Source organism: Octopus bimaculoides, chromosome 3 (assembly GCF_046866305.1).
Source record: "Octopus bimaculoides isolate indiv1 chromosome 3, ASM4686630v1, whole genome shotgun sequence".
Lineage (NCBI taxonomy): Eukaryota > Metazoa > Mollusca > Cephalopoda > Octopoda > Octopodidae > Octopus > Octopus bimaculoides.
Window position 1 is genome coordinate 54,869,211 of NC_142930.1, and position 13,543 is coordinate 54,882,753.

Here is a 13,543-nt window from a genome sequence, read left to right on the forward strand (position 1 = left end):
TTAAGGTGGATGTAGTATTGAGGGAGGTGGTTCATGCCAGGCATTATGAGGCAAGAGTATGATAGCTGGAAAGAGGTGTCTGGTTGTTTGAGGAGATACATAGCTACTCCAGCAGACAAGGGAGAGAAGATTGTAATGTGTCAAGATGTACCCTCAAGGCACAAGAGAGTGACTGTGAAGGAGACGAGGACAGAGGAACAGATGGTGGGGATAGGGACAGAGGATCAGGTAAGTTCACAAGAGTGTAAGGTGAGCAACAGATGGTTAGAGTTAGGGATATAGGTGATGCAGTAAATGGCAAACAAGGGAGGGGCTTGGTCTGATGTAAGATACTTTTTGTAATCATTTAGCCTGCTCTTTAGCAGGATTCATGAACAATTGCAAAAGAAGCTAAATTCCCTCAGTTAAAATGGGGCCACAGCTTTCAAACCTTGATTAAATTTATTGAGATATAGAGAAACAATGTTTTATTCATTCCTTACAGCAAATTATTTGTGAAAAGCTGAGAGAGATTTTTAAAATGAATCTGTTACAGTTGTAAGTATGTTCTATAATGAAAGGTATAATTCTTAATGTAAATTAGCAGTTTTAATTTATTCTGTCATATTTTTATGCTAAATTCATTTTAAAATATATGAATAATACGGTACAGTAGTCCTAAGGTTAAGGTGTTGGATTAACTCTACTCAGTCTATCTTATCAGCTGCACTGCTGCCCTTTTGTCCAGCACTGTCATCCACATTCCCTACCCCTACTTTCACCTTCCTGCTATTCAGTTGCTCCACTAAACCATTCTTAATGACTCCTGTCTTTTATAGTTCGACCCTGCAACTTTTCCCATCTTCCCTGAAATTCCATTCCTCTCATCTATAAATCTCCTCTTCTTTCATCTTCCTTGAATCTCAATTCTTCTCTCTCAAATGTGATAAAAATTTACACTGCCTTCTGGTCAAGAGCTCTTTTAATCCAACACCCAGAACCTTCACTTGTTCTTGCATCCTAGTGCAACACTTACAACACCACAGTCAGTTGAGGCCCCAAGCCTGCTATCCACATTTCTGACCACTTTGATTGCACTTCTGCTAATCTGGTTTACTGCATTGCATGCCATCACTGTAATGCCTGATTTATTGGTCAGACCACTTGGTGTCTAGGTGACCATTTCCACGAATACTTGATTGATGATGTCTGCAATAATATTCCTGGCATTTTGAAACTGAAACCTCACTACCTTAACTCCCTTGACCACCCTCATCTCTCTCTGCATTTTCAGAGTTTGCCAGCCCAATGGTTGAAAGGCTACCTGCAAGCTTAGTGAGCAACAGCTTATTTTCCAACTAGGAACTTCCACTCCTTGTGGTTTGGATACTTATCTCTAATTCTGCACCTTCTTATGTTTTTCTTCGCATCACTCCTTTTCTACTTTTTTTTTTGTTTTGTTGCAACTGTGACTGTTTGCCCTTCACTGGTTAATTCACACTGCCCTGCAAACCCTTCCTCACACCACCTCTTGCACCAACCACTTCTCTCTACCTTCCTTCCTTATAACCCACGCTTTACTTTCTACCAATCACCTCTTCCTCATTTCCTGTCTCAATCTTTTAATCTATTCACTTCTTTATCACTTTTGCCAGCCATTACTGATTACTTTGTAGAAGGACTCGTATCCAAAATTTCAAGATTGTTTCACTCCTCATGAAAACCTAACTTACTGACACCTACAAACTCTTTTGGATTTTATTACCATTGTCAGTGAGGCAGACCTTCAATAGTTTCCTCAGTTTTCAGATTTTATTCTCTCTAATCCGATATCTTCTGCATTGTACACCTAAATATGGCATATAACTTTGCTTTTTCCCTCTTTGGTTGACTCATAAACAAGTTCTAATTCACAGTTGAACTTTTAGTGTATGAAGAGCACCCAAAGGATATAGAAATGCTGCCAAAACAAAACAAAACAAAAAGAAAAACCCTGTTCATAAAAACTTAATAAAAAGGAATATAAACTGGAAAGACACTTTTGAAATGGAATAAATGATATAAAAATGTTTTATTTCTTTTGTAAGTTTATATTTATTATTGCAGTAGGTAATTGATCTTTTTAATCCCTTGCCATAAAGATCAATCCCAACTTTCTTTTTTGCCACTTCTGAACCATCTTACTTCTGTAAGCAATATACCTACTGAGAAAGCCTCTACATTTACTTTTTACTTCACCTGTAACTCTCTCCACATTGCATTCTCCAAAACTATCCCTCCCCATTCTACCATGCTCTCTATCTTCAGTATGAACAACCCACAACTAGAACCCTAAAGATTGTTAGAAATGCTAGATTTCACATCACCTTCTGTGAGCATTTCTCCTAATGATCATTCATCCTCAATATTACAAAGAATGCATTACAAGACTAACCTTCTTCTTCAGGACAAAAAGCAAAAACACTTCAGTCTCCACAAACTATTAACCCTTTAACATTCAGATCTCTTTGTCAAATGTACTGCTTATTTATTCACATTGTTTTGAATTAATCATGCATTATCTTGTAACTTTGAAATTTCAATGGTGTTTGTATATTTTAAGAATGACATTGTAGTGTAGGTTTTGAGACATTGGATCTGGTCAGCTTTAACATAAAGCAGGAAGAATATTTGGGTCAGATGTGGCTGGATTAAATAGTAAAGGGTTAAACCTTTACAAACTCGATCAAGTGAGATCTATAATGGGGTACTGGTCCCACATTTGGCGTGGTACAGCTGCTACACATAAAGACATCCTAGACCATATTGAAAGAAAGAGTCACTCACTAACACATTCTAACCTGGCCCATAGGTTCTCTGTTTTTCTTACTGCTACTACAATGGCCTCTCTTACTCGGAGCTGACTGGGCTCATGCACTCACCTCTTAGCCACCCCTAACTTGCTCATCTCTCCTCTCATCACCCATATTGTACCTTACCTCAAGGAATCATACCAACCACTGTACCCATCCTTCTAAACATTAGCTATCTGAAAATCTTTCCATGCCCATATTTTTTTCTGCAGCCATCAACTTGTAACTATTTAAGAGTAACATTAACTGCTTTCTCTCCAGTGTTGGGGAGGCTGCAAATGTCTTGGGCAGCACAACTTAACTCCCAATCATACAGAAAAAAGAAAAAAGTTGCAACTGTTCTCTTGCATAATTAAATGATCAATTGTACAACAAATAATGCAAAATATTGTTTGAATCCATAATTATATTTATTTTCATAGATTTGTTCTTTTTGATGTACTGCATTAAGATTTTATCTACTGATTTTATATTTTGCATCAAGATAATTTTTTTTTTTTTTTCAGATAAATGTATTTCATAAACTTACTAGTATTTTTCTTGTTTTTAATTAATTTCTTTTTATCATATTTTAAAGTTTTTCCTCTGAAGTGTGCAGTCCAAAATTATGTGTGGGGTAAACTTGGTAACCACAGCGAAGTTGCTCGACTCTCTCAATCAGGCAATCCAGATTTCAAGCTTCAACAAGATGTACCATATGCTGAAGTGAGTATTAATGTTCTCCGTGATTTTTCTAAATGTCAAATAGTCTTCACTTTTTCTGCGTATGTTCTTGATTCACAACTGAATCTGGATGAGTGTGAAGAATTATCAGTACACTCAACATTTTAAAATCTGATGTTTGCTGACGTTAGTAACTATCATAGTAAAAGGATAATTTATAGTACCACAAATATAGATTTTATATACATACATGCCCACATATACATATATATAAATATATTCTCTTACACACACACACACACACACATAGATAGATAGATAAAATCTGAGAGATACAATTGACAATCCAATAATTTATTTATATTATAACAAAATATACTATGAATATAACATAAACAATTATTAAAACATCAAAATTTATATGGTATTCAACTGATGTACCAGTGAATTGGATGTTTCACACACCCTTCTGAAGGAATTTTTTCCTTAATCTGTTATATATATATATATATATATATATATATAAATTATCTCATAATGTAAGAATTATAAAATGTATATTAATATATGTTATACAATGGCAAACGTCATTTTATACAGACCTCTTACTTGAATTAGAGCGAGAAGATATGTTTAATATAGCAAAAACTGACAGTTAACTCAGGCTTTTGCTAGGTAAAACTTGGATTGTGTATTCATTACACGACACCATTGATTACACCAAAGAGACCCAACCAACTTCTACAAACTTAGGATATATATATATATATATATATAAACCTTTTAGCACATCTACATCAGCAACAAGTGTGTGACACAGCTATCAGTAGTAAGCATACAATGTGTACACTTCGAAGGTAGCTATCTGGTGATGTTCAGTGTCTATGAATGTTTGTTATTTTCATGTGATATGTGACACAAGAAATTTATGATTTATTTATGGCTTAATTTGGAAGGGTATCATCACTCAAAACATGATAGATACAAGGTTTGAGTTTTATGGGAGAGCCTGTTCTTATTTCCTGTCCTAGATTTGTTCTTGTAAAATATATATTTAAAACTTAGATATATTTCTATTGAGATTAATATATGTCATGCAATTAGTTTTGAGAAAAAACAAAATCAAGAATTTGGAGGTATTTAATAATATAACCCATTATTATTCATCTAATGTCCAGAATAAATATATATTTATTACTCAGAGTAAAAGACAGACTGTATGACGCATGTGTATGAACAGCCATGCTTCATGGCAGTGAAACATGGGCCGTGACTGCTCGCAAGGAATGAAGCCAGTATGCTCCGATGGATGTGTAATGTCAGTGTGCATACTAGTCAGAGCGTAAGCACCTTGAGAGAAAAGTTGAACCTAAGAAGCATCAGTTGTGGTGTACAAGAGAGACGATTGCGCTGGTATGGTCATGTGGCGAGAATGGATGAGGATAGCTGTGTGAAAAGTGCCACTCCCTAGCAGTTGAGGGAACCTGTGGAAGAGGTAGGCCCAGAAAGACCTGGGATGAGGTGGTGAGGCACGACCATCGAACATTGGGCCTCATGAGGCGATGACTTCTGACCGAGACCTTTGGAAATACGCTGTGCGTGAGAAGACCCGGCAAGCCAAGTGAGACCTAAATCCAAGGCCTCCGCCAGGGGTGTAGCCAGCCCACTTATGCAGACCTTCCTTCATTGGACACTAAACTCCGCTTGCGAAGACCTGTTGAGGCAAGTGAAATCGGAATCGAAATCGAACTAAATTCGACGACTGGCACCCATGCCAACGTCGTCTCCTCCGTTGGACATGAAACTCGGCTTGTGAAGACCTATTGGGGCAAGCGAAAGCAAAATCGTGATGGCACCTGTGCCCAGCGTCTCCTTCCTGGCACTTGTGCCTGTGGCATGTGTAAAGACATTCGAGTGAGATCGTTGCCAGTGCCGCTGGACTGGCTCTTATGCAGGACACGAAACTCGGCTTGTGAAGACCTGTTGGGGCAAGCGAAAGCGAAATCGTGACGGCACTCGTGCTGGTGGCATGTGTAAAGACATTCGAGCGAGATCGTTGCCAGTGCCGCTGGACTGGCTCTTGTGCAGGTGGCACATAAAATACACCATTTTGAGTGTGGCCGTTGCCAGTACCGCCTGACTGTTCTTCGTGCCGGTGGCACGTAAAAGCACCCACTACTCTCTCGGAGTAGTTGGCATTAGGAAGGGCATCCAGCTGTAGAAACTCTGCTAGATTAGATTGGAGCCTGGTGTAGCCATCTGGTTCACCAGTCCTCAGTCAAATCATCCAACTCATGCTAACATGGAAAGCAGACGTTAAACGATGATGATGGTGATGATAAATATATATTTAAAATCTGAAAAGCATTAATGTATAACTTTACTTCATCACCATCATTGTGGTATGTCTTCTTTCTATACTGCCATGGGTTGAGTTGGTTCTTATTTAGAGCTACTGTCCTTCTAAACAGGTTAGGGAACCACGTTTTGTGTGAACATTTCGTTTCTTGATGCCCCTCTTCTTAACCTCAGCTTTACAGAGTGTACTGGATGTGTTGTCACATTGCCCCAAAGAGGTTGTCATATCCTCATCATGACTAAAGGGTTCTTTCAACCCTGCTCTACTGGTTTGCTAAACACTTTACAGCGATGGGATGTAAATTATATAAATTTAGAACTTTATTTAAAAAAGAGGAAAATGAGTAGCACTTATTTCATTCTTATGTATAATGCATATTCCTAATTTCTAGGTTTAAAATTCCAGAGTAAAAAAAAAAAAAGATATCTGTGCTATACAAGGTACTTGTATTTAAGAGACCTTTAGAGGTTTTTATTAAATGGATTGCCCTGATCTCTGGTTAGCTAACAACAAATAAACCTTTTAATTTGCAAACACCAGTACCATCAAAATTATAGACATGTTAAACTCCACTTTTCCAAAGAGTCCTTGCCATTGAAAGGCAGTTTTCAGCATACATAGTTATGTTTAGATAGCATGTGGTCTGATGTGTGAACGAGTTTAATAGTCCTTTGGAGTACGTACTTTATTATGAAAGTATAAACATTGATGGCATTGATTTAGATAAATTAACATTTACTTTCAATTTGATTTCATAGAATCAGTTAATAACTTCTGGTTCATCATAGTTTTAAAGTTCATAGAGTGCTTGTTAGTCTTTCCATCTTATATATTTATTTGTTACTAATCAAATCTAACTTGGACTTTGCTGATTTCAATCTGCCTGAGATCACCTCTAGTTCTACAATACAATATCACTTGTTTTCAAGTGTTCACATTTGAATTAAACCTTCCCCCATGATTATGTAGGAAAAACACAAGTTATTTTCTGGACATTAGATTAATAATAATGGGTTATATTATTAAATACCTCCAAATTCTTGATTTTGTTTTTACTCAAAACTAATTGCATGACATAAATTAATCTCATTAGAAATATAGTTGCAAAAGGTTTAATCTGTATATGAGAATATTTTCTTCAGTTTTATGAATGCTATTTTAGACAAACCTTTACATTTATCTTGGATTTTGAGATTAGAATCTGTGTGGTGTGTTTCTTGTTTGTTTTATCTTGAAGGTAAACCTAGTTCTTAAATATTTAAAAATAACTAGTTATCCTGAGTGGCTTTATTATTTAGTCCATGGTTGCTTAGGGTATGTAACTTGTCTAGAAGAATGATAATGGCCTATTTTGCAAACATGGATTTTTATGTATCCTTCCTAGATTAATTATATTGAGCTGTTGAATTTTATTTAAATTAAAATTTATTCTGAATCTTACTACCTGAAATTTTCAGAAAATTGAACCATTTATTTCATTGAATATGATGAGTGGATGGTAAATTCAGTAAAGTGTTTTGTGGCATTTGATTATATTCTAAGTTCAATTCCTACCCTAATCCACTTTCATTCATTCTAGTCGATAAAATAAGTAGTAGGATCGATGCAATTGCCTATACTCTAGAGGTCAGTGCCTTAGCATGGCCATATCACAATGACCAAAGTTAGTAAAAAGCTAAAGAATGCTTGACTTTAAATAGTTAACCATTGTATTTCACTTTAATTCTGTTTTCTTTTTCTCTTAGACTAAGAAAAGTATTATTGTACAAATTGTTTTTTTGAGAGTTTGATTTTGGTTGAGTTTCTTAATAACAATCATCATTATCATCATCGTTTAACGTCCACTTTCCATGCTAGCATGGGTTGGACGATTTGACTGAGGACTGGTGAACCAGATGGCTGCACCAGGCTCCAGTCTGATCTGGCCGAGTTTATACAGCTGGATGCCCTTCCTAACACCAACCACTCAGAGAGTGTAGTGGGTGCTTTTACGTACCACCGGCACGAAGGACAGTCAGGCAGTACTGGCAACAGCCACGCTCAAAATGGTGTATTTTACGTGCCACCTGCACAGGAGCCAGTCCAGCGGCACTGGCAACGATCTCGCTCGAATGTCTTTACGCGTGCCAGGAAGGTGTTGCTGGGCACAGGTGCCATCACGATTTCGCTTTCGTTTGCCCCAACAGGTCTTCGCAAGCCGAGTTTCGTGTCCAATGAAGGAGACAACGTTGGCATGGGTGCCAGCTTATTTAGTAACATTGTTTTGAACTAATCACGCATTATCTTGAAGTCTTGAGATTTTAATGATGTTACTGTTTATTTGTGGATTGACATTGTAGGGTAAGTGTGACAGGCTGGATCTGGCCAGTTTAAACAGAAAACAAGTAGAATATTTGGGCCAGATATGGCCAGTTTAAATGCTAAAGAGTTAAACATAATGTTTCTTAGTCTTGAAGTTGTGTAATAGTTGTAAAGTCATTTTCACTGTCATACAGGCTATGCTATCCATTTCGAATATTCTGTGAGGACATGTCTGGCCATAATGAATTATTACCTCACTTGGAAACGAGTTTTGGCAACTGGAAGAGCATTCATTTGTAGAAAATCTGTCTTAATAAACTTCATTCAACCCATGCAAGCAAGGAAAAGTGGATGTTAAAATGAGCATGATATATATATATATATATATATAGGACAAAGTATAAATAATGGTCATTACATATTTCTACAGCTGTTTCCCGTAGTCATTATGGGTATATTATTGATAGGTTTAATCGATTAGTCTATTGATCAGTTGAAAAAAATTGAACGACCTAAAAAAAAATTTTAACCCCTCCTGGGTATTGGTCTATTCTTAGAAAACAGCCATGTTTTGATGGTGATAAATATTACTTCTTATTTTAAAGTTAGTACGTTAAAGCAGGTTAGTTAATTGTCATCTGTTTTTTTTTTTTTTTTTTTTTTTGCAAGCTGTTTTTGGTGGAATGAGATTTTTTGAAGCAGTATTCTAAGGTTGTCATTTCTATTGCCACCCTTGTTTTACTAGTAAAGTATTTTATTCCATTGGTCTTTGCACATTGAACTGCTGAACTGTGGACTTAAAAAAAAACAACCCATCACCAGTGCACAGATACTGTTTATGTTGGTAAATATGTGAGTGTATGTGTGTGCACATACAACACTATAGGTAATACATTTACATGTTATTTTTTTTCTATTTCAGTTCACTAAACTGTTAATTTAGCAGAAATGTTCAAAGATAATTATTTCTATGAACTTTAAAGTGGAGGCGCAATGGCCCAGTGGTCAGGGCAGCAGACTCGCGGTCATAGGATCACAGTTTCAATTCCCAAACCGGGCGTTGTGAGTGTTTATTGAGCGAAAACACCTAAAGCTCCACGAGGCTCTGGCAGGGGATGGTGGCAAACCCTGCTGTACTCTTTCACCACAACTTTCTCTCACTCTTACTTCCTGTTTCTGTTGTGCCTGTAATTCAAAGGGCCAGCCTTGTCACTCTGTGTCACGCTGAATATCCCCGAGAACTACATTAAGGGTACACATGTCTGTGGAGTGCTCAGCCACTTGCACGTTAATTTCACGAGCAGGCTGTTCCGTTGATCGGATCAGCTGGAACCCTCGTCGCCGCTACCGACGGAGTGCCAACAACCTATGAACTTTAATGGATTAACTCAGTGGTTCTCAAATGGGGTCCATATGAGCCTTAAGTGTCCATATGAGAGTTTGTTAAAATTTATCTGCAATAAATTGCTCATAATTTTACTATACTCAAAATATTTTAACAATTTTTTCTACAATTCCTAATAATATTTAATTATAACAATACAATTGGATTTTTTTTTAAACATCAAATGATATAAGGGTCTACTGGAGTAATATAGGAATGAAAGGGGTCTAGAGGTAAAAAAAAAAAAAATGGTTAAAAACCACTGTATTAACCTGTCCTAATCAGTCTCTAGACTCTGATTGCCATCTATTTCCTTGGATTCCTGATCTTACATGCTAACTTCTCGGCAAGGTTGAATGTCGCTAAGTGCACCGATATATGAGAAGCGTTAGCTAATGAAAGATAAATTTTCTTAGTTTGGGGTTATGTAATGTAAACAAGCCATAAAATGGGTAAAAAATTGCCATGCCTTTCATAGTGTTAAATGTTGTACCAGTAAGATTGAGCATTATCTTATACGCTCGGTTATTATTTGATTGACCTTATGAATGAAATAACACTTAAGTTATGAAAACATCACAATATTGCAAGCCTGTGCCAGTCTGAACATTGATAAAATGATAGTAATAATGAAATAGTTTTTATCTAATTTTGAATTGACTGATTGATTGATTTTGTCTTGTTGAGAATGTCTGTAGTACCTTCAATACTAGATTTGAATACAGAAATGTCAGTTATGTAACCTTTTGCTGAATATTTTATTTTCTCCTGCATAATTAAAAATACAGAGATGTTAAAACCAAGATTCTCCTTATCATTAAATAGCTAATGATAGAGAGAGATAGTTTTCCTTTTAATAATGATTTCTTTTGTAATTGAATTTATTCCTTTTGTTGTTTTTAATCAGTTTTTCCAGAATTTTTTCTATGTATTTGGTGAACTTTATTGGTTATATTCAGTATAGTGTGTTGTTTAATGTCTGAAATAAAGTCAGCGCCTAGGTCTGTTAGTTTCAGTAAGTGATAATGACACATCATTAATGTTTTTTTTCTTATTAGGGTTTCATTGATTTTGTAACAAAGAATAAATTATCTGCATTTGATACCTTTTGACTTTCTATTAATATCTGTCTAAAAATTATCAAGCAGTGCTGTCCATTACGATTTCATGCATTTTATTTAATATGTTATTTTCTTGGATTTTCATGTGTAATTCCTTGTTTTTACCCATATCCTCTTTGTCTATACTTTGTAAATTTCCAAACATTTGTAGAATTAGAATTTTGAACTAGTTTCAATGTATAATACCTTAATGACAAACGAATCCTTCAAGTTTCAAAGTAAACAATTTGAAGTTACCTGTTTCTTTTTGTTAATTTACCTAAATCATCTCTTTTCAGCAGTTAAAAATTTATGGATCATTGATTGATGTTCATAACAGTTCATTTATTTTTTTTTGTTATCTGTATTATTAGTTCAGATGTGTAACAAATAAACAACCTTTAATAAGCAAGTTCTATGTTGATTTAACATGTCTCTAATCAGTTTCTAGATTTACCTGGCATGTTAATTCTATATTCCTTATGAACTGTATTTTGTTGGCTGTTTATATTAGTTGTTTAAATAAAGAAAATATGTTTAATCTCCAGTTGTTAGAATGTTTACAATTTAATTGAAAATAATTTCTTAAGCACAATACCTTTGATTTAGATAGTATAAGTGCTGTAGTTGTGTAATATCCAACCCTTTCGGAATATAGTTAAAAGAGAATTGTAATCTGAAATGAAATCTAGTTTCAGACTACTTTCAGCAGATGCTCTGATTTGCTTTGTGATGATAGCACTTGTTTCATAATACATTTTCCATTATTTTTCTCTGATATATTTATAACCTTTTATACAAGTAACTTTGGAAGTTCTAAAAATCTTTCATAAACTTCTCTTTATTATAAGTAAGTTATATATAGAATGAATGACTATTGTTTACTTATCGGGTGGGGGTGGGGGGGTCCGTGCGTATCACATCAGGTCGAAGATGGGAAGGATAGCATCCCTTTGCAAATACTGATAGAGTACAGAAAGTGTGTCAATAGCCAGCTGGAGGAGGTATCCTCCTTGGGCTACAAGCTACAGTAGCATCCACCCTCAGCGGTTAGCCACATTTAAGTGGCAAATATACTTCATGTTTACTTATCGTTTCTCAACAAATAGCTTACTGTTGAATACTAACAATTTCTTCATTCTCATCTATTGTAAATCAGTTTTAAAAATAAAATTCACTGTTAGAATAGACTTCTTGACAAAATGTTGGTAGTGAGCTGTAGGTAGTTATTCTTTTGTAAACTGATTGGCTACAAAATCTGAAATCTTAATGTCTGTATATATTGATCAATACTGTTTTTCATTTCCCCCCTTACATTCTCTCTGATTTAAGTATTATATCAGCTGATTGCCTTATCAACTATTATTGTCCACAAGAAATTAGGCATGCCATTCAGAAAGTTCTACAGACTGCAAGTTTGCCCATGACTGACTTAAAAGACAGTGAAACATAGTTCATAGTTGCTGAGATTGGAAAGTCATGGAAGCTGAAGGAAATTGTGTCAAGTTTACTCTACTGAATATGTAATGTCAGTTTACATTAAAGGTAGACCAAAATGAACTTAGAGAGCAGCTGAGCATTAAAGGTATCAGCTAGTGTATGCTAGTTCAGATATAATTTGATTAGCTGATGAGTGTTCTGTGCTGTCAGAAAAGAAAGGAAGGGTGAAGTCAGTTTTGAGAACACTGCCTTAAATGAAATTGAGGCAAGTGAAATCGAAATCGAACTAAATTCGACGACTGGCACCTGTGCCAACGTCGTCTCCTTCATTGGACATGAAACTCAGCTTGCGAAGACTTATTGGGGCAAGCGAAAGCGAAATCGGGATAGCACCTGTGCCCAGCGTCGCCTTTCTGGCACTTGTGCCCATGACATGTGTAAGGATTTTCGAGCGAGATCGTTGCCAGTGCCCCTGGACTGGCTCTTGTGCGGGTGGCACATAAAATACACCATTTTGAACATGGCCGTTGCCAGTACCGCCTGACTGTCCTTCGTACCGGTGGCACGTAAAAGCACCCACTACACTCTCTGAGTGGATGGCATTAGGAAGGGCATCCAGCTGTAGAAACTCTGCCAAATCAGATTGGAGCCTGGTGTAGCCATCTGGTTTCACCAGTTCTCAGTCAAATCGTCCAACCCATATTAGCATGGAAAGCGGACGTTAAACGATGATGATGATGATGATGATGGTACAACACATTGTCCACCCATACTAGCACACACAAAAAAAAAATGTTAAAATGTTGAAAATTTACTAAATGCTTAAAATTGAACTGGTTGAAAACTGAAAATGTATACTACCTGAACTTTGTGAATTGTGTATTTTGTTCAAAATAGCTATCACTAGCAGAGATACCCAGCGTTGTCTGTGTTACATGCAATTGAAGAATTAGACTTTTCTGTTATATTTTCTGTAAGGAACTGGAATACATATGATTCGAATTTCAACAAAATTGCAGATGAGGGTTCTTCCCTTTTTGCACACCCTAAAAAAATTCTAATCATGGTACATGCATCCCATACTACTGATCTTTATGCGCAGAATCCAAAATTCCAGTCTTATGTAACCTGTTAAAAGGATTTTGCTCCTGAAAAATGGAGGTCATGGAGCTCTAAAATGTGAGAGTTAAGACCCCTATTGGGAGTGGGTGTCTTAATGTCAACCAGAGAAGTTGAATTGTTGAGAATCTTTTTAAGTTGGGTCTTGTATATATTGTTTGAATTTCTTTGAAATAGGAATTATATGTATGTTCACTGGGTTTGTAAAAGAGAGTAAAGCTACAGGAAACCAAAAGACGAATGATCACAATAAGCAGTCAGCTACCCCACCCTAATCATTACTACTCCCCAATATAGGAGTCTTCACCATACAGGTGACAGGCATAGCCATAAGATGCATTACGGA

At 36.1% G+C, this 13,543-nt stretch overlaps 1 protein-coding gene across 2 annotated transcripts in view; it reads left to right on the forward strand.

The window, feature by feature from the left end:
• The window catches only part of LOC106868451 (mannose-6-phosphate isomerase), a 50,507-nt gene that overhangs the window by 17,889 nt on the left and 19,075 nt on the right, over positions 1-13,543 (forward strand). For both annotated transcript variants that reach the window (XM_089348990.1, XM_014913726.3), the window contains exon 2: positions 3,409-3,536. Coding sequence is in view for 1 of the 2 variants with exons in the window: in XM_014913726.3 (XP_014769212.1) it covers positions 3,409-3,536 (128 nt within the window). In the remaining variant the exon portion in view is untranslated. The remainder of the gene's footprint in view (positions 1-3,408; positions 3,537-13,543) is intronic.